The sequence below is a fragment of the Eumetopias jubatus genome, unplaced genomic scaffold (genome assembly GCF_037043125.1).
Source record: "Eumetopias jubatus isolate StellerSeaLion01/CBP00866 unplaced genomic scaffold, mEumJub1_p1.0 scaffold_5, whole genome shotgun sequence".
NCBI lineage: Eukaryota > Metazoa > Chordata > Mammalia > Carnivora > Otariidae > Eumetopias > Eumetopias jubatus.
Genome location: NW_028274811.1, coordinates 73,624,254 through 73,646,480, shown reverse-complemented (window position 1 = coordinate 73,646,480; position 22,227 = coordinate 73,624,254). Strand labels below are relative to the sequence as shown.

At 39.1% G+C, this 22,227-nt stretch overlaps 1 protein-coding gene across 1 annotated transcript in view; it reads right to left on the bottom strand.

Moving 5' to 3' along the window:
• Nucleotides 1-22,227, bottom strand: part of FAM81B (family with sequence similarity 81 member B) — a 52,036-nt gene that overhangs the window by 18,773 nt on the left and 11,036 nt on the right. Inside the window, exons 4-6 of the mRNA XM_028089320.2 lie at nt 16,169-16,412; nt 11,168-11,286; nt 2,867-2,996 (exon numbers count right to left, since the gene is read on the bottom strand). Coding sequence (XP_027945121.2) covers nt 2,867-2,996; nt 11,168-11,286; nt 16,169-16,412 — 493 coding nt within the window. The remainder of the gene's footprint in view (nt 1-2,866; nt 2,997-11,167; nt 11,287-16,168; nt 16,413-22,227) is intronic.

The following is a 22,227-nucleotide window of genomic DNA, read 5'->3' as shown; positions in this document are numbered from 1 at the left end:
CAGAAAGTTAAAAATAGAACTACCTACCCAATGACCCAGCAATTGCACTATTAGGCATTTATCCAAAGGATACAAAAATACAGATTTGAAGGGGTACATGCACCCTGATGTTTCTAGCAGCAATGTCCACAATAGGCAACTATGGAAAGAGCCCAAATGTCCATCAACTGATGAAACTGATGAATGGATAAAGAAGATGTGATATACATATATATCACATCTTCATTCACATCTGAGTGTGAATATATATATATATATACATATATATATATATTCATTCAATGAAATATTACTCAGCCATAAAAAAGAATGAAATCTTGCCATTTGCAATGATGTGGATGCAGCTAGAGTGTATTATGCTAAGTGAAATAAATCAGAGAAAGACAAATATCATATGATCTCACTCATATGTGGAATTTAAGAAAGAAAACAGATGAACATATGTGAAGGGAGGGGAGGGAGAGAGGAAAATAAACCATAAGAGACTCTTAATGATAGGTTGATGGAGGGAGATGGTGGGAAGGAATGGGACAGATGGCTGAAGGGTATTAAGGAGGGTCCTTTTTGTGATGAGCACTTGGTATTGTATGTAAGTGATGAATCACTGAACTCTACTCCAGAAACTAATATTGCACTATATGTTAACTGAGTAAAATTTAAATTAAAAAAAAAACTAAAATAGGTGCATAGTAATATATATAATATGCTATCTATTTTGTAAAAAGGAGGAAATAAGAATATATATGCATTTGCTTGTATCTGCATAAAGGCATACTGAAAGGATCCACAACAGCATAATAAAAATGGTTTCAGTGAGGAAATGAAAGAATGTGATAATTGGTGACAGAAGTGGGCTCGAAAATTCTTGGTGTATACTTTTTAAAATATTTATTTATTTATTTGAGAGAGACAGTGCACCAGGATTGGAGGGGGGTGCAAAGGGAGAGGGAGCAGGACAGAGAGAGAATCTCAAACAGACTCCTTGCTGAGCGTGGAGCCCAATGCAGGGCTCAATCTCATGACCCTGAGATTATGAACTGAGCCGAAATCAAGAGTCGGATGCTTAACTGACTGAGCCACCCAGGCACCCCTGCATTTTCTTATATAGTTTTGATTTGTGAATGATACATATCATATGTATCACCTTAAAAAAAACTAAGGATGAACTATAGTCAATGTCACTTTTGAACTTAGATGCAGAGACAAATGCTGAATGATTACACAAGCCTGTATAGCAGAAAATGCTGGAATGTTTCAGTATTGGGAAATGTATTGACATAGCACATTAGAAGTCCAAAGAGGTAAAAAGTGAACACATAAAAATCCAAACCAGAAAACAACTAATATGATGATTTAGGCATTTGTTGATGTCTACAAGGTAACTTGTAAAGTTAAATAATCAGTCCTAATAAAAACTAAATACTAATAAAAACTAATGGAAGTAAGTAGGAACTGATGGATACTTCCTTAATATGGTTAAACATATCAAACCAACAGCAAACAACAAAAGACATCTCCAGTATAATCAGAAACTAGAGAAGCTGTCCTCTATGACCATTATGACCATTTATGACCCATACATTGTATTTAACAGTGACCTGGATGTTCTGGTCATGGCTTTATGAAAAAAGTACTAAGGCGTTAAATCAGAAAACCAAAGATTAAGTGGTTATGATTTGTTGTTGATATGACTGAATATTTTGAAAAACAAAGAAATCAAAGAAAATCAACCAAAAAACCTAATATTAGGACTTAATTAGATGGGTGTGTAGGTGTAGCCAAGGTGAGTCCAATGGGACTGCCATAAACTCTGTGCCCTGTGAACCTTCTGCTCTTGATAAACTGGCTTGTACGAGCAAATAATCAAACACTGATCTCCCCCCGCCAATTCCCAAAGGATTTTCACTTTGTTCTGCCCAAATGACTTAAGAAGAGATGTGCTTATCATTACATAAGATATGTGACAAAGTGGGGTGCCTGGGTGGCTCAGTTGGTTAAATGTCCGACTCTTGATTTCGGCTCAGGTCATGATCACAGGGTCATGAGATTGAGCCCCACGTTGGGGTCTGTACTGAGTGTGAAGCCTGCTTAAGATTCTCTCTCTCCCTCTCCCTCTGCTACTACCCTTGCCTCCTGCTTGCATACTCTTTCTTAAATAAATAAATAAATAAATAAATAAATAAAAATAAATGTAACAAAGTAGGACAGGGAAGAATTTGCATTAGCTCCTTTACTTAAGCCATTGACTGGGAAGATGAGAGAGGAGAGGCATTTTAGGCAGAAAAGAGCACAAATAATATGGAGGCCATACTATATCTTAGAGTGAGTAGGGACCTACCCGCAGGTTGTTCAGTATCACTAGGTGTGAGGGGTGAGCCAGGAAACATGGGGTGAGCTGAAGAGCTAAGCAGGGGCCAGTGTGGAGATGGCCTTTAAAACCAGGCCAATGGGGGATTTGTGTATTCTTTTGTGAGAGACATAACCTATTGTAGGGATGTAACGTAATCAACTCATGGTTAGCTTGTATCTTTAATAATAATAGCTTCCATGAGAAATTGCTTTGCTTATAATCTTTGGTTCTACAATCTTTGAGGAAAACCCAGAAATTAGGGAATAACACCAACAGTGGAATCAAGCAGCATAGGCTTGCAATGGGTTGCTGTGTTGGAACATAGGAGGTGCTCATAAAATATTTGCTCATTCAACTGACAGTACTTATGGTGTATATGCACGAGCTGTCATATTTAAACTCTTTGGAAGAAAAGAGTTCTTTTGAAACATTACCACTTGACTAGGCATTTTGATAAGCTATAATGATCTTCTGTCAGTAACACGTAACTTAAGAGTTCCAAATATTTGCAGTTACCTTCACATCCAAGTTCTTAGAAACAGTTTCTAGGGCAGACATAAAATCTTGAATTGATTTTTCAGTTTTCCGGTGCTCGTGCGCGATAAAGTGAATGTCTCCAGAAAGCTTCACAATGCTGGAGTCACATCTAGTAGCAAGATGAAAACTGGTTGTGAGATCAATAGGCGCAAACATTTTTAATACTACAGTAGGATGTGTGCCATTCACCTGATGGCAAAAGTTCTAAAGTTCTTTGAATAATGAGTTAGTGGGTATAGGAGCAAATGTAGAAATCTTCATTTTTTTTCTCTGTTTTTTCCTGATGGGAGAGAAACCACTTTGGATAATGATACATTGACCAAAATCAAAGAACTGGGTTGAAGTAAATAAAGACATTGGGAGAAAATGTGGAGAATTTTAGATTTTCAGTCTGATATATTAATTCGGTCATAGGAGTTCCAACAGATTTTAATGTTTTGGGAATAATCTCTGCTGCCTATGGTTAGGCAAAATCGAAATTTTTCCTGTTCTATATTGCATTCTGAATCCACTTTCCTCTGATTAATCTCTTTCATTGACTCCAAGATTGTCAATTCTCTTCTGGCTACAAAGAGTCCCAGGTTGCCATCATCTTCCAACCCATCTTCAAAAAACAATTTCCCTCCTCTCAGCCCCAATCAAAACTCCTGTTGCTCAAGTGGTCTCAGTCAAGGGTTGTCTTATATTAGGACAAAAACAATTCATACTAACATGTGAATAAAATTTTGGCCCAAAAGTTGCATTGGTATCTTAAGGAAGGAACTCTAGTGAAGTGGGGTTGGAGTTGAAGATTAACCATTTTCCCGGTGTGTCAGGGAACCCCACCCCACTATCACCACTCAAGGCTTCTCCTGGGAGACAACAGGTTACATATTGTCTTAACTTTCAATACACTCATGTATGCATGAAAGATAGGATGTAGAATGCTGAGGGACTGTGTTTTTTTATATAAAGTTATCAGAGATCACTTTGAAGTTTGTAATTTTATAAAATAACTCTTTCGACTGTCCTCAAATAATATTTATTAGGAAGCACATTTTCATGTTGTCACGCTAAGTGCTATAAATATTGTTTGTTTTATAGCTGTCAATATTTTTTAGGATCTAGAAATGAATTTGTTTTTCTTAAGATTTTTGGTGCCACAGTTGAGCCAAAAGTGAGTAAGATGGCAATTTCGCCTGAGAAGTCCCTTCAAGAGATACCAGGGAACTGTCGTGGGGGTGGGGAGACTGCTGGGAGGGAAAATTCGGAATTAATCTGATAAAAAATGGGAGCTAGTTTGCAACGCACCAAAGTCATGGGCAAAAGCCGTTTGGTAGAAACTGTTGTCAAGGGGCGCCTGGGTGGCTCAGTCGTTAAGCAGCTGCCTTCGGCTCAGGTCATGATCCCAGGGTCCTGGGATCGAGCCCCACCTCGGGCTCCCCGCTCAGCGGGAAGCCTGCTTCTCCCTCTCCCACTCCTCCTGCTTGTGTTCCCCCTCTTGCTGTCTCCCTCTGTCAAATAAATAAATAAATAAATCTTAAAAAAAAAAAGAAAAGAAACCGTTGTCAAAACAAATTCTGGAAAAACAAACTGACGGTTCTAGAGGGGAGGGGGGTGGGGCATGGGTTAGCCTGGTGATGGGTATTAAAGAGAGCACGTTCTGCGTGGAGCACTGGGTGTTATGCACAAACAATGAATCATGGAACACTACATCCAGAACTAATGATGTAATGTATGGTGATTAACATAACAATAAAAAATTAAAAAACGAAACAAAACAAAACAAATTCTGTTGTCAGTTAGTTAGGATATTCTTACGTGAATCCACATTAAGATCTCCAAAGGTTACACAGAAACAGTGACTGCTTCCACTGCCCCCTGCCACTCCTCACCCAACGCCCTTCTTGTTCCACCTTCAGCGACAGCTGGTCTGTGCCTTGTAGACTAATGGTTAAGAATTGGTCTCTGGCGTCACAGTGACCTGGCTTTGAATCTGCTACCTTCTAGCTTGATAGGGTTATTTAGGGATGAAAGGAGGAATGAATAGACAGGATTTAGCCAGTACCTGGCACTGAGGAAGCACCCCTACCCGATCAGCAGCTTTATTTATTGCTTCCTGCCTTCCCACGTGAACACACACAGCACCAGCCTAATGCCACACGCTGATTTGTTTTGTCTACCTGGTTGTCTAATGATTCTTTATTCCTGGTGTTCAGTCACTTCAACCAGGATATCTTAATTTAATTGTTCTTATTTTCTGGGATTACCGTCTTGATCTACAGATTCAAATCTTGTTTCAAGAAAGTTTTCTTTTCATACCCACGCATAGTTTTTTCCTGAAGAATTCGTTCTCTTTCTTCTTGAGGAGGTCCCATAGGGTCTTTGTTGAATGAGTTTTACTTGTCTGCTGTATATATCATTTCTCTACAACCATTTTTATATTGGGAAAAACGTTTTCTTTTCGTTTTCTATGGTTTGCTCATATTTGCTTTTTTAAAAATAAATTATTATTATTTGTAGTTGTATTTATTGCATTTGGAGGGCTTCCAAAGCATATTTATTTATTTATTTATTTATTTATTTATTTATTTTTAAAGATTTTATTTACTTATTTGACAGAGAGGGGGGAGACAGTGAGAGAGGGAACACAAGCAGGGGGAGTGGGAGAGGGAGAAGCAGGCTTCCTGCCGAGCAGGGAGCCCGATGCGGGGCTCGATCCCAGGACCTCGGGATCATGACCTGAGCCGAAGGCAGACACTTAACGACTGAACCACCCAGGCACCCCTCCAAAGCATATTTAATCTCTGTAAAATTTCCACCTTATTCCTGAGCAATTCCAGTTTATCGCTCTCATTCTTTTATGTGATAATCTCTTTTGGGGGAAAGGCCTTTTATTTCTTATTTTTTTAAATAATATTTATTTGTTTATTTATTTTAAATTATATTTATTTTATGAAACTAAAACATGCTATAGTTTAGAAGTCAGTAAAAACTAAAAGGCTAATAACAAACTCTAGTGGCTCCTTGCTCTGCTTCTTCCTGCTTTTCTCCGTTCTCCCCAGACACAGGTGCCTGTCTTTACCCCGTTTCAGAGGTTCCTGGCGAGGCCAACTCCTATGCCTTTTGAGAATTCTGTGGTGTAAAACCACATCATTCTCAGCTTACCTCACAGATTTAAAATTGGTTTTATTATGTCTGCTAAGTCAGCTTCCACATGTCTGTCTGTTTTCTAGGTTCCAAGATTTCTATGCTGATATCCTCTGTCTTTGTGGGTATGTTTTAAAGAGAAACATTATTTTTGCTGTAGATTTAGTGGGACTTTGGGAAGGAGCAAATTTACATGTGACTGATCAATCAGCAATCTTTTCTTTCTTTTGTTCTTAACTTCTTTGAAGCCAGGAGAAACTTTGAACTCTTCCTGTGTTTTTATGGGTAATTCTTCTTATTGAGGTATGTTCAGCAGCCTTATGTTTTTCTCTGTCTATTGATGGTGGTGGCGGTGATTTTTATGCACAGCCTAGATTCTTCCAACTATCACTCTTACATCTTTGAATGATTCTGACTACCTGCAGATAGTTAAGTGTGTGTTTGGTGAGGAGTAGACCACATCCTCCACTTAGGCTTGTGGTATCAAATCTGTTATTTCCTTAGGCCTGGCAGGGTGTGTGTGGGGGAGGGTACATCTCCCCATTTTCTCCTCAAACACTAGACTGGTGTATTTCACAGCCGATCATTAAGTCCTAGGTTCTCGGTTGTGACACTATAGGCCTCCTCCACTTCCTCTGCATGTAACACATCAGTATTGCTCTCAGGTGTGAATTTGCAAGCATGGAGGTCAGTTCGAGATGATCAATAACGTGATCGCATCCTCAGCTACACTCCCTAGCTGCTCTGTGTTACTGACCTGAACTGAAGGGCCATTTCCTATCCTATTTCCCACCTGAGCCCCTAGGTAATATTGCTCCATTCAAATTATTTGGCCTATGCCTTTTAGGATTACGACTCTTGATTTGGAGCAAATTATTATGTTCAAGGTCGGAGGAGGACTCTATCAGTCCAGACATCACAGTAGTTGATAAGTGTATGCTGTTTGTGGTTAGCAGTTGTGGCAACTAAGATGGAGTTTTTGTTTCCCTTCTTATATTTTTAACTGGCTTTAAGATGTCTCAAGTGAGAGAAGTGATGTGAAAATATTTTTATTTGACTATCTTTAATCAGAAGTTCTTACTCTTAGCTTTTCAAAAGTTGATGATATCCATGATATCGTTATTATTTCTCCAAAGGATATGACTTTTGCTTTTAGTCACATATTAGCACAATTTATTATTTTTTCATAAGCAAATCTGCTTTGGGTCCCAAATCACCAAATGTGGCGAGAAGTTTGGCCTCCTCTGGCTACTGCTGCAGACTATAAATCATAGCCATCCCTATGGGTATTCTTTACGTATTTGCTTTTCCTCATTTGCACTTGAGACTATCATCCACCAAACAGAGGAGAGGGTATCAGAAGCAAGCCAGACAACTTTGAGAACCTCACCTCATTGGAAGTACTTGCTTTTAAACTGCCACTTATTTCAGAGTAGGGAATAAGGTGCAAAATTCAAAGCACATTGCCATTATTAAAATACTGAGTTTGATTTATGCAGCAGTAAAAGGTTTGCTAAGAATTATGTTAAAATAATCAACTTAATCTTAGTTACGCCACAAAATACTAATTGGAATGAAGGTCAGTATATTTGGAAAAACAGTCATTAATTCGGTCTCAACTTGTTCATTAGTCACTTGCCTGGAAAAATGCACAAAATGGGAGAGGAAGAATGAGTTTAAGTCTCATGGCTTTTAGCCAGATTCTGTCTCAGATTAACAAATAGATTTAAGAAATTTTCATAAAAGGGAGACATTTCAAGGAAAAATAAAACCTTGTCCTAAAATCACTACTTAAGATTCATGGGGAAGGTAATTAAGCAATTGAAGAGTAAAATGGAGGAATAGGAGGCTCTTGGTTTCCCCTCCTCCTCTGGATGCACCAAATAAACAGCTACATACAGATCAGTTCCCTCTGAGAAAAATCCAGAAACTAATTTAAAGACTCCTACATGTCAGGCAACTAAGAAAATATTGAAATGGGTAGGAAAAACTGAGACACACTCATGCTGTGAACCCCATTCTTGGCACAGGGCCTTCCTTACAATTGGGGGGACCCCCAAATCCCATCTTCTCCCAGAGGAGTGAAATGTTTGGACCAAACAGCCACTCGAGAGACTGGCTTCCAAATCACCCAGCTCTAAGAGCTGATGGGGCTCATTTGCAAGTCCCTTGGGACCATAGAAAATAAAGAGTTAGCTTTAAATGACTACAAGATTAAAAAATAGACAAAGGACCTGAATAGACATTTATCCAAAGATGACATACAAATGACCAACAGGTACAATAAAAGGTACTCAACATCACTGATCAACAGGAAACTGCAAATCAAAACCACAATGAGATATCATCTTACACCTGTTAGGATGGCTATTATCAAAATAATAAAAAGATAACAAATGGTGACTAGTATGTGGAGAAAAGAAAATCCTTGTATAGTATTGGTAAGAATGTAAATTGGTACAGCCGTTGTAGAAAACAGGATGGAAGTTCTTTAGAAAACTGAAAATAGAACTATTACATCATCCAGCAACCCTCTTCTGGATATATATCCAAGGGAAATGAAATCAGTACTTGGAAGAAATAGCTGCACTCCCACGTTCATTGCAGCAATATTCACAATAGCCAAAAAATGGAAACAACCTAAGTGTCCGTTGACAGATGAATAGATAAAGAAATTGTGACACACACACACACACACACACACACACACACACACACACACACACACACACATGGATTCTGATTACAATTTAGTCTCAAAAAAGGACATATTGCCATTCGCAAATACATGGCTAAAACTAGAGGACATTATGCTAAGTTAATTAAGGTAGACACAGAAAGAAAAAAAACCTCATTATCTCATATAGAATCTGGAAAAGTAAAATACATAGAAGCAGAGAGTAGAATGGTGGTTGTCCAGGGTGAGGAGGTGGGGGAAATGGGGAAATGTTGGTCAAAGATTACAAAGTTACAGTTAGGTAGGACGAATATGCCTAGAGACCTAAGGTACACTTGGGACGATCATAGTTAATAATGTTGTATTGAAGAATGGAAATATGCTAAAAAAAGTAGATTTCAGATGCTCTTATCACACACATAAAATAGTACCTATATGAGAAGATATATTAATTAGCTTGACTGTCATAATCATTTTAGTATGCATCTATATGAAATCATCATGTTGTAGACTTTATAAATAACTTTTATTTTTAAGAAAGGAGACAAAAAGGAAAAAAGTAAATTAGAGCAGAGCAAAAGGATTTGCACATCTTGTTCTTGATATTATTCCATTCATGTCTTGGTTTCATTTAAATCTGTTACTTTGTCTTATATGTAAGGCAGGATTTACAAAAATAGAAGAGTAGGTTTGTAAGCAGTTTGCAGAAAAAATAAATAGTTGAAGCATCATCAGCACACCACCAAATGGAACCAAATTCTAAGTTTTATTCAAAACAGATGTTTGGTATTTATCTTTGGAAAATTATGGCAAATCTAAGTCTGATGGTGGGTTTGCTAGTGTTTTATTATCTTGCTTCATGACTTACCCAAATATTATAAAGTTTCCTTTGTGTGTATCAAATATGATATAATGAAATATAGAATTTTGTATATTTTGGACTCATAAACATATATTTATAAATAATATAATTACATATCTGTGTGTGTGTGTACACATAGGTATTATTTCTATAGATTCTGTTTTCCTAATGTCTGTTACCCGCTCTGGACTTTCATGGCTAGTGCTTTAGTTTAAGCCCTTGACATTTGGCACCTTGATTGCTGCAATAGGCTTCCTTTCATTTTCATGTTTCCTTTCTGTACCCCAGCAATTCAGCTACTACTAGAATGTCACTAAATATGTCATCCCCTTACTTAAAATCTTCCCATGGTTACTTATAACCTTCTCTGTAAAGTTCAAACATTTTTCCTTGACCCACAAGATCCCTCAGCATCCAATCTGGACCACCTTTGAGGTTCATCTCCCCATCTCCCATCTCTCCCTAAATGCAAACCCCAAAATACCAAAACTAAAACACTCTTCTCACAGGTAACCCCTTGAACATGTCACAGTAATTCATCCCTCTGTTCTTTTGCACCTATTATTCTTCCTATCTGAAGTGCATTTCCAATCCGAAGTGTATTTCCCATCCTTCCTTGTCTAGCGAACTGCTATGGATCCTTCAAAACTCATCTCAAGTGTCACCTCCTCCAGGAAGACTTTCCTATGCCTCAATCTGATTTGGATATTCCCATGGCACCACCGGCTGTCATTGTAGTGTTCATCTCATTTCTTATATTTGGAGCTTGTTTTCCCAGGTAGACCATAAACCGGGGGTCATGGGGAATTGGAAGTGGACCATGTTGCTGAATCCCTGAATCCCAGCATACTGCCTGGTATATAGCATAGAGCTTAATGCATTTTTTGTTGTTGTTGAGTTGAATGGATAGATACTCTAAGAGAAGTTTGTCCTAGGTATTAATCACCTATTCATGTTTGGTCATTAACATTTCAGAGCAGATTAACAAGATGGAGGTTGGGTATTCCAGGAGAGAGGAAAGAGGTGCTGGCAGAAGATGTAGAGTTGCAAAGGTGTCTATAGCAGCATTCACAAGTGATCTTTGATACGCCTACTGGAGTAGTCCTGCCATTGTCAATACTCACAGATTTTTGCTAACCTGTATAACATTAATTCTTTTGATTTAGAAATGTCATTTGAAAGATGTTACTCAAAATTTTATCCATTAGGTAGTAAGTCCCTTTGGTTAGACTTTTAAATGTCACTTTTGTATGTTTTAAATGTTTTAATCATTAGAATTTGACACATCTGGGGATTTTGTTTGTGGCTATGAGGCTGTGACTTTGCATAAGATGTTGGTATTTGGACAGTCCAAGACTATAAAGACAATAATGATTCTTGTCACTTTCAGATGAAACCAAACTGGACATTGCCTATAAAGGGTCTTTTATAAAACCCTTGAGTCTCACAGGTGGTATGAGGCTTTCAAATTCTATCATACACTTTCTCAACTACCACCTCATCAGTTTGGCCTCGTGTAAAGACAATATCTACTTTTCTACTATATGGAACTTATTTGGGAATGAGAATTCAGTGAGTAAGAACTGACTATCTGTTAGATGCTTCTTCTCACCTGGCTACTCTTCCTCGAAGATCTCCAACTCCTTGAAGGTGTTTGGTGTTTAGCTCCTGTACTGCAAAATTAGTTCCTGTGGCCACCTGGTCTCGAGCTCTTATTTGGTCTTCCAAAACCTGTAATTTTGAGTGAAAATTCCCATTAATTTCCCATCCCACATGATAAGAAAATATAGTTTAAAGCAGAGGCTACCAAATCGAATGCTTTTCCTAACTAGGTTGATAGTGTAAAGGAGTGAGAGAGTCCTGTGTCAGAGAGAGGCAGTCCCTGCCTTATCTGAGGGAGGCAACGATGGCCTGATCCCAGCAGATTGTTGCCAGATAGGAATAATGGCTCAACGGTGTTTCAACAGAAGCCAGAAATCTAGATTTTATGTTAAATATTTTGATTTTTTAAAAAGATTTCAGAGAGAGAGAGGGAGTGAGCACAAGCTCAATTGAGGGAGTGAGAGGAGGGGCAGAGGGAGAGAGAGAATCCCAAGCAGACTCGCTGCTGAGTGTGGAGCCCAATGCGGGGCCGATCCCCTGACCCTGAGACTATGACCTGAGCTAAAACTGAGTCGGAAGCTTAACTGACTGAGCCACCCAGGCCCTAAATATTTCAGTTTTTAAATATTGACATCCTAGTCAAAATCTTTTAGAAACACAATATGGGCCAAATAAAACAGATTTATTGTGCTGTTATGGCCATGAGCTGCCATTTGGCCATCACTGATATACAAGCTTTTCACAAAAACCTATTTCAGAATTGGTGGTAGATTTAGAAAAAGGGATCCTTCACATGGCATCAGGCAAGACCCTTCACGGATTGACTCAGAAGCACAGTGAAGCTAATATCACTAACATAAGCAAATCTGAATCAAACTGTTTCACTCACATGGAGTGAAAAAGGTTTATTTTCTCGGTTTTTTAGAGAACACGACAGAGTCATGGCTTGAAGTGTGTTCAGATTTTACCCTTGAGTATCCTTAGTCATGTCTTTAGTAGTTCTTGGTATTCTGAAATACAGCTGACCGTCTTACTCTACCAGGTTGGTGGTTCCAAGAATAGTAGTTTAAAATTTTTTCACACTCATATGTAAGTATTAATTTAAAAATTGAAAAAAAATTCTGCTTATCCGTAGACAAAATTTCTATCTTACTTGACATTCAAACAAATTCTAATGTAAAGTGAAGGTATATAAAATAATTTGTATTTATTCATAAAAAAGTGAGAGTATAAGACAAGTTCATGATGTGGGGAAACATTTTAGTTCCTGTATTTGACCAAATACAGTTTGAACTATGTTTAAACTTATGTTTATGAATTTTTTGAGGAAAAGAAGGATTTTTGTAACAAATGAATGATAGAAATTTTATAAAGACCATATACAGGATCTTTCTCATTTGCAAACTGGCAGATTGAGACAACCCAAGGGCAAATAAAATTGTAACTGAAAACAGAAGTGTCAAGAACACTAGCTAGAGTTTTCTTGTTTTCATTTGCTTTTGCATGCATGTAGGTGTCTTAGTCCATTCAGGCTGCTCTAACAACACACCACAGACTGGGTAGCTACTAAAGAACAGAAATTTATTTCTCACAGTTCTGGAGGCTGAAACTCCAAGGTCAGGGTACTAGCATGGTCCAGTTCTGGTGAGAGCCCTCTTCTGGGTTGCAGACTGCCTACTTCTTACTGTGTCCTCACGTGCTGGAGGGGCTAGGGAGATCTGTGGGGTCTTTTTTAGGAGGGCTCTAGTCCTATTCATGAGACCCCCACCTCCTAATACTATCACATTGGACATGAGATCTCAACATACAAATTTTTGGGAGAGAAGAGAGACACAGACATTCAGACCATAGAATAGATGTCGTTTTGCTTTATTTTGGTAAAGAATTGTGATGAAAGGGAAATTGCCCTACTAAACACTAAAACTTTATATGAGACAAGGATAAATACATCAATGTAACTAAATAGATATGCATACCTAAATAGATCAATGTAATGTAATGAAGGTCTTGGTAAATGTAAGAAAGAAAGGCGCTATCCTTGAGGCTCACAGATCACTGGGGGAGGAATTTCACAAATAGTGTTGGGATCTCTGGTTATTTTTTATTGTTATGTTAATTACCATACATTACATCATTAGTTTTTGATGTAGTGTTCCATGATTCATTGTTTGTGCATAACACCCAGTGCTCCACGCAGAATGTGCCCTCCCTAATACCCATCACCAGGCCAACCCATCACCCCACCCCCTCCCCTCTAGAACCCTCAGTTTGTTTTTCAGAGTCCATCGTCTCTCATGGTTCGTCTCCCCCTCCGACTTACTCCCCTTCATTCTTCCCCTCCTGCTATCGTCTTCTTCTTTTTTTTTCTTAACATATATTGCATTATTTGTTTCAGAAGTACAGATCTGTGATTCAACAGTCTTGCACAATTCACAGCACTCACCATAGCACATACCCTCCCCAATGTCTATCACTCAGCTACCCCATCCCTCCCATCTGGTTATTTATTCAGAAAACAATCTGTTTAGATCCTTACCTCATGACATACATCAATATAGATTTTAGAAAAGTAGATTAAAAATATAAAGAGTTCAGCCATAAAAATAACAGATAATAATGGTGATTATTTCAGTTCTAAATGAAGACATTTCATTTCGATTCTTAAAACTAATGAGAGAAATCTCAGAGCAAAATATTGGAATGTTTAACCTTACGTAAAACATGATAGAAACATTGTAAATATAGCTAAGGTGTAAACAACAAACTGGAAAAACATTTATAACAAACGTTATTGCCAAGGATTTCAGTTCTGTGCTACAATCAGCATGCACTTGTTGGTGAAAGCCAATTATGCCTATCTTTTCCCATCTTTGTGTTTGGTGTTTTGGTGTTTGAAATCAATCATAGTGAGAGTATTAACACCATGGAAATAGGCAAATGCTACAAACCAAGTTTTATCCTCCAGAAAATATTTGACTGCTTATTGTTAAACATTTGCCAAGGTACCACCAACTCTTATCCTTAATTAATAAAAAAAATCTCATCAAATCAATAAGAATTAAAAAGCACTAAAACTCCAAAAGATAAATTGGCAAAAGACATTAATAGATGATTGACAGAGAAAATGCAAATGGTTACAGTCACTTTCACAAAGTGAAAAAAAGAGAAAGATCTCATTTCTATCCCATCAATTTAGCAAAGTTAAAACAACAAATCTCAATGCTGTCATGGGCACAGTGAAAAAGCATCCTCATATAATGCTAATGGAAGTGTAAGTAAGTATAAACTTTCCGGAAACCATTTTGGCAACACGCATCAAGAGCTTTTACAGTGTTCACACCCTGGAGTTCCACTTCTAAGAATATATACTATGGAAAGAAGCCAAATACAGACATACATTTATGCACAAAGATATTTTAATATTAAGATAATAATTTAGGAAATCATGGTGTAAGCACCATGCAAAGAACCTTTAATGACATATGAGAGTTTATGATATAATTTTATATTAAAGATTGTGCTTACAAATGTAGTCTCAGCCTCCTGAATGGAATATGTGGGAGGACTTGAGGGAAATAACTCTGGATGTTTGTAGAGATTGCCATTTGTTGGTGGAATTATGAGAATTTTTCCCCCCAAAGTTTTAACATTTTTTCCTAAGTTTTCACAATAATCTATAATGAACAAATATTGCTTTTATAAGTTGATGGGAAAAACACAAGAAAGCAATGTTTTATGTAAAATTATTTCTTGAGTTTAAATTAATTTTAAAATTTGTAATTAGCTGCCAGCTTGAAAAACAGATAATTTGATTATGAAAAGGAATAAGCAACTTAAGTGTTACAATTACAGTTGATTAAAAACAATTTTTTTCATTCCTTTCAAAAGCCCAAGTCCCGCTTCAGCTCACTCTCAAGCCCATCTTGCTGGGGCTGACCTGGCTAATGAGTTCAAGTTTTTAAAAAAATACTTATGTAGCATCTATTTCTCTGTAAAGTGCCTGGCACTCTATAGTCTTAGTTATTTACTAGAGGTAGCCTATCAGTTTCTTATTGATAATGTTTTAACTATGTTATCTACAGACTTTAAAATATTTTCTAATTCAGTTTACTACACAGACCAGTCCTCCTCATTTTCCCTATATATCCCAACCCCTTAACAGCATTGCAAATATTTTGAGATTTTACAGTTTTTAGAAAATGTTTTGTCCTTTTTTCAGAGCTAATCTACAACAATCAATTATTCTAGGAAAAGAAACTCTTAGCAAGATTTCTAGAGATCTGGAAACTTTCCCCCCTTAATGTGAAGAGTATTTTATTGAGGTATAATTAGTATGTATTAAAAGGTACAAATCAAAGTGTATATCTGGATGGATTTTGACAAATATAATCAACCATGTAACAGCCACCCAGATCAAAATATAGAACATTCTAGAAGCATTTTGATATTTCTGAGAATGCTATTTTCTTTTTAATTACCAACAAGTTTTGACTTTTAAACTGGTATCTTATTTTAGCACTAGTGCTGTACTTGATTTTGTCATTATCTCAAAAGCACTGAGTCGCTAACCTCTTGTCACTTTCTTAACACTATTATGCCTAGAAACACCTTTGACCACGTTGAGAAGTGCACTGACTTTTTAGGGGTCAATTCATTATGTGCTAAATACCAATAAAATACCTTCTAAAAGTTCACTAAGATTTTTTGATGATTACATGAAAAGAATCTTGGAGATTTAGATTAAAATGTATCTGACATACTGTTGAACAATTCTCTCTGCTGTCACAGAATAGACACTAAATGCTTTTTGAATAGAATTTCCTTCTACTCTTTGGCATAAATGAGCAGTTGAAAAGTTGAACTGTTTTCCTCTGGGGCAACATGTTGTAATCACTGTTGTAATCACTTAAACTTAAGCCATAGTGTCTCATTTCTATAGTTGAAAGATGATATTGGTGGTTGATAATTGTTGTCAAACGATGATGCGCACATAAGGATAATAAAGAACTACCTCAATATTTTGGCTGAGTTTTTTGACGATGCTGGTGATGGTATGAATGTGGTTTTCCAGTAGCTTCCTGGCAAGCAATTCCTCTTTTCGAAAGCCGTGGGTCCCCTGAAGACAAGCAGAGATGTCATCCTTGATGCGGAAGGCTTGTTCAAGGAGGAAAGTGATGGTGCGCTCCTGGTTGTTCAGTCTGTCTTCTAGCTGACTTCTCTGGGTGTTTGGAATCACAGGAAGGAACGAATGACCCCTGGTCAGGAAAAAGAAACAACACCAGGGGCGTTACAAGAATGAGTAGGAGGAGCCAGAAGCAGAACTTGCATCTTCACTTCTACAACAGTCTTGTCTCCCCTGTGAGAAGTTTGGAAGTTTGGGAGGATTCTAAGCCCCTGCCTGGTTAGAATCCTGGTTTGCATCTCATCTAAGAAGATCTGACTTCTGCCTTGGTCTTACGTTATGCATTTTTCACGTTTCCTAAGCAGGAATCATTTCATACTTTACCCGCTATTCTAACAAGCCAGTTGGATCCATATAAATTTAATGCCTGAAAATTCCAGATTGAAGAGAGTGTTGCCTTCTAAGGTGGGAGAAATGATAGCTCAAAGGCAGAGATTCACAAAAGAATCAGAAGTTCAGCGAAAAAGTAAACACAGTAAATTAGAAAAAAATCGAAAGGCTAGGGCTCGTTAGTATTAGGGTAAAGAAAAACGTAAGATCCCGATAGCCTCTACTGGCATTACTATATTCCTCTTTCCCTCCACAGATAAGCTTCTTAAAGGACAAGCTACTTTTGTTTTGTCCTTTGTTTTTTTTTTCCTTTATTGAATTTACTTTGCTTGTTTTTGTGACCTACTCTCTGAAGAAAGGAAATGAGTTACACAGTTCCTCAGGAGTAAAATTTCCTGGGCTCACTATGGTCTTGACCAAAATGCTGACCTGTCGTGACTGCTGGCTTCCTATCCTCCTCCCTCCTAAAACCTTGGAGGATCTAGAAAGGAAACTTAGAAAACTGTGAAAAACCCTTGTGCTGTGGGGGTTATTTTAAGCTGGTGAATGTGTACGGTAGGGTGGTGTATTGGGTGCCATTATGTGCCCCCCAGCTTCCTTTTTGGGAAGGAGGGGCTTATTTCCCCAAGCATTGGGAGGGCTGCCAGTTTGACAGACCTCAGCTAACAGCTTCTCTGGGAGCAGCCTTGGTGAAGAGAGTCACTTTTGCCCAGCGCTATGCCCACTTCCTGGGGCAGCTTGAACTTAGCGATAGGTCAGTGTGTGAGAATGAAGGTTTGGCACGCTTCATTCAACCTAGGAGGACGGTCCCAGCTTCAGAGCTCCCTGTGGAATCGTATCATGATACTTTTCTTTCTTCCCAATTCTGTTTCCTTCCCTTCCTGGCAGTGACCCCAGAGCACTCCATGTGAGCCTTCTGTTCCCCAATCTCCATCTCAGAGCCTGTTTCGTAGGCAAGCCAACCTCAGTCAGATGGCGCCTCAGGCCTGGGGCAAGAGAGAGCTCAGGGAGGCTAGGGGAGAGTCAAATGGGGAAGAAAGACTGGTGTAGTTCTGCTCTTGCTTCTTCCCCTTGATAGCCTTGGGACAAATGCTCTATTTGTGTGAAATTTCAGATTCTTGTTTAAGTGTCCTCAAGAGTCAGATCAGGCAAGGCAGAAGGCCTGCGTTGGTAAGAACCTGAAACAACAGTAACAAAAAACTTGGGGAGCAACTGACCTTGGGCCTTTGTTTTTACACCGTCCTACTCACAGGCCCCAGGGGTGGAAAAGCAACTGGTCTCCTACTGTTACTTCTTCCTGAGGAGCACAGGTGAAGACCTGACAGGGCAAGTTATTTTGTAAGACGAGGAGTGGTTGATTGTGGTTTTACTGTGCCTGGGGCTCATCCACACCCTGCCCCCTGAGTTTACTGAAGCTGACAGTCCCCAGGGAAATTAATTCATGGGCCAAAATAGCAAGACATTTGAGGAGCACAGTCTTTTCCAAAACCAACTAGCCCACAAATAATCTGCTGGGTTAGATTCCCATGTAAGAGAAATAGTAAGATATATGCAACAAGACATTTTTAATTTATATTTTAATTTTTTTTAAAGATTTTATTTATTTGCTAGAGTGAGAGAGAGAGAGCACAAGCAGGGGGAGTGGCAGTCAGAGGGAGAGGGAGAAGCAGACTCCCCCGCTGAGCAGGGAGCCCCACTCGGGACTCGATCTCAGGACCCTGGGATCATGACCTGGGCTGAAGGTCAGATGCTAAATGGACTGAGCCACCCAGGTGTCCTGACAAGACATTTTTAAAAAGGCTAGTAAACAATAGAAAAAAGGAAGATGTTAGCAGAATGAAAACATAAAAAAGTAAAAAAGTAGAAATATTAGGCATAAAAATTATAATAGTCTAAATAAAGAAAAAAGATGGGATAAATATGACAGGAAATAGCTGAAGGATGAACTAGTGATTTGGGAGACCGGAATGAGGAAATTTACCAGACAGAAGAAAGGGTCACACAATTCATATATGTCAGGGTCAAAATTTGAAACTCATCAGTGTGACTCCAAAATCAAATGTTAAGCTTAATTCTCCTATATTCCTATAATTCCAAGAGATAATAAGCAGAAGCAGGGGACACAATTTGATTAATGCTACTCATGGGATCTGTTAGAGTGGCAGCAGAAATGACACATAGACACATAGAAGTGTCCCTAGGCTCCAAATCCACTCTTTCCCGAGTTCTTTCTTCCTTTCTTGGTCCTGGCCACTATTATCTCCTCTACTTCTGTGTCTGAACAAAAAGTGCATCTTCTACATAGCAGCTAGAGTGGTCTTCTAAAAGTCTAAGACCCTCCAATGGCTTATCCATTTTCTGAGAATAAAATCCTTGCTCTCATTTCCAACCTCAGCTCCTCCCAGTCTTCCATCCATTCACTCTTATTCAACCACATGGATCTTCTTTCTGTCCCACAAACATGCCAAACTAGTTCCTCACTCAGAGCCTAGGCTCTTGCTGTTCCTGCTGCTTGGAATGCCCTTCCCTGCAGTCACTTCATGGTCGCCTCCTTCTCATTGTTTTTATCTCAAATCCAGTATCCCCTCCTCAGACAAGTCTTCTCCTCAGTCACTTTTGTTCTTTCTTTTTTAAAAATTATTTTTATTATTTGTCAGAGGGAGAGAGAGGGCACAAGCAGGGGGAGCAGCAGGCAGAGGGAGAAGCAGGCTTCCCACTGAGCAAGGAGCCCGATGCGGGACTAGATCACAGGACTCTGGGGATCATGACCTGAGCAGAAGGCAGATGCTTAACCGACTGAGCCACCTAAGCGCCCTTCCTCAGTCACTTTCTATCCTCATACCCCATTTCATCTTCTCCCCAGCATTTGTCATTATCTAAAATTATCTTCCTTGTGTTATTTTCTGCCCTCCATCACTAGAATAAAAACTTCCTGTGGGCAGGGGCTTTATCTAACTTGTTCTCCACATGGTCTCCAACACTGAGAAGGGTGCCTGACATGAAGTAGGTAGTCAATAAATATTTGTTGACTGTTTTTTCTAGCTAGACTGTTTGTTCCCTTAAGGCTGAGTTGTTGGAAATTGGGGGGGGGCGGGAATGGTGCCGTAAAGGTACAGGTTGGGAGAGCCCCAAGGTTTACAGTTTCTTCTCTTGGGCAATATAAAGTAGCCTCAGCCTCAGCCGAGGTGAAGCTCCTCTTTCCTTTCCCCTGCACAAAGAAGGCTTTGCTGAGGATTTCATTAAATTCCCTCTACCACTCATTTGGCTCAAAACGTTCTTCTGGAAAATTACCAAATGGAGCCTCATATATATGTAAAATCCATTCCTCTAAAACACCAGCATGCTGACAGTGCTCCCCTGGATGGGCTGTGTGAGTCACAGGCAGAAGGGAAGGGGGTGTCGGGCCCTGCTGATGGTGACACATAGCCTAGTGGCAGACTGCACATTTACTTGCAATCTTCCTTGAGCGAGTGTTTTTTCTGGTCTCTTCACAACCTGCAGCCTGCATGTGCCAGTAAGAGAGTGTTTGGTCCCTAGACTTCCACCCCATACAGACACTTGTGAATGATGCTGCATTCCTCTCAAAATTGAGTATTTGTGTACTCTTAGGTGTTCCCAGTGTGGCACACATTGTTGGTTAACTCCTCGTAGCCACCCTGCCCACCCCCACTGCTTCTGCCTGATTTGGTTCATCCTCCCATCCACCATGTCCTTCAGTGGGGCACGTGAATCATGGTGGTCTCCTTCTGGGTTGAGATGCAAGTGGTTTAAGTAGAAGCATGTGAAGCAATTCTGGCCAGTCCAGTGAAAGGGGAAACCTCTTGTGGGGTTTCTGGGTAAGGTTTCTTTGCTTTCGAGAAGAGATACATAAGAAGGAACTTCCCACTTGTTTGCTGGATGTTGTCACATCTGTATGTGATGTCTGGAGCTGCCGAAGCCATCTTGTGATCATGAGGGAGAATAGGATGGCAGGGAGGAAGGATAGGAAACACCTACTTGATGATGTTAAGCCTCTAAATTAACCAAACTCTAGATTTATAAAAATGTGAGCTAATCAACCATTTTGGTTGGAGTTTGTGTTATGTGTAGCTGAAAGCACTGTATCTATAATAGTCTACCAATAAAAATGACAGTTGAAATAAAAAATACATCAGTAAGTATTTACTAAATATCTACTCTAGTCCATGCTTAATATACAGTGGTCTGTCCCTCAAGGAACTTAGTCTAATTCAGTATTTCTCATAAAGAAACTTGAACTAGTATGATGAGAGTGGGGAAGGGAGGGAAGTTGTTACAATGAAGATTCCTTGGCTCTACCACAGATTCGTTCAATCATGATCTTGAAGGTTGGGAGGGACACCGCAAGAATACATATTTGAAATAAACAGGTGTTTCTAAATGTCTTCTAAATATTGAGCGTCACTGATTTATTTAAGATGGGTCATGTGAATTAGTGAATGTTACAAGGCAGAATAGAATGTTACAAGGCAGAATAGAATGAAGTGCTGATGTGTAAAATAGAGAATGAGCTCTCAAGTCAAGTGGGTAGTCAGAAGCAGTTTGGCAAGGTGGTAGGCAAGATAGACCGAGGGTAGAATATGGGTTCCACCATTGACCAACCAAGGGTTTCAATTGAATTCATCCTTCAGTGGGGCTACCAGGCCTACTTGGCTGTATGGTTGTGAAGCTCTGTATAGTTCCTGTGAGAGGCACATGGTGGGGGTGGCGAAACCAATGCCACGGAACTGCAGTGTTATGAGGAGCCCACGTTCACTCACTCTTCGGGGGGGTGCTGTTGGCTGGTGTCAAGACTGAATCCAGAGAGAGTATGAGGCATGAGACAGAAGCCAGCAGAGGGGCCAGGGGCACGGGGCTGCCGCCTCTGCTCAGATGCCAGTCTGTGGTCCTGCCTGTCATGATGGGCTCCATGATGTTGCTGTTTGGTACACCGAAGGAAGCCTCTAGGGAGGCAGCACCTGCTCTATGCAAGTATATTTTCCTGCAACCCTGGGGACATTAACTGACTTATATAAATGATGGACTCTATGGTTTCTTTTAGCTTTTAAAGTTTATTTTTAGAAGTTATTTTACACTTAAACGGAGAGCATTCCTTTTTGAAATCTCTTTTCATGCTTAAGGTTTACTATAGATGGGGAGTTTTATTATTATTTGTTCATGATGCTTAATGAAGCACCAGATAATGCTCTGTTTAGTTCTCTTTACATGATTCCTGCAAGATAAACATAGAGCTCGTATATTTTTCCACTTCCATTACCGTAACAAAAGAGAAGACTGTTTTGTGATTGAGCTTTCTAAATCAACCACCAGAAAAAACACACATAGGAACATTCTCAATCTTCTAAGAAAGATTCCTGATACCTTGGTTCAAAGCCTGAGATCATCCAAATGGTTAAAAACTGAATAACAAGATGTGGCCACTCTGATTCTTTCAGTAAGTTAAAAACAAAAACAAGCCCACTGTTTCATTAGTATGTTATATCAGTGGGACTTATATCTAAATTTAACTGCGAAAGTAAAGAAATGTCTGAATATTCCAG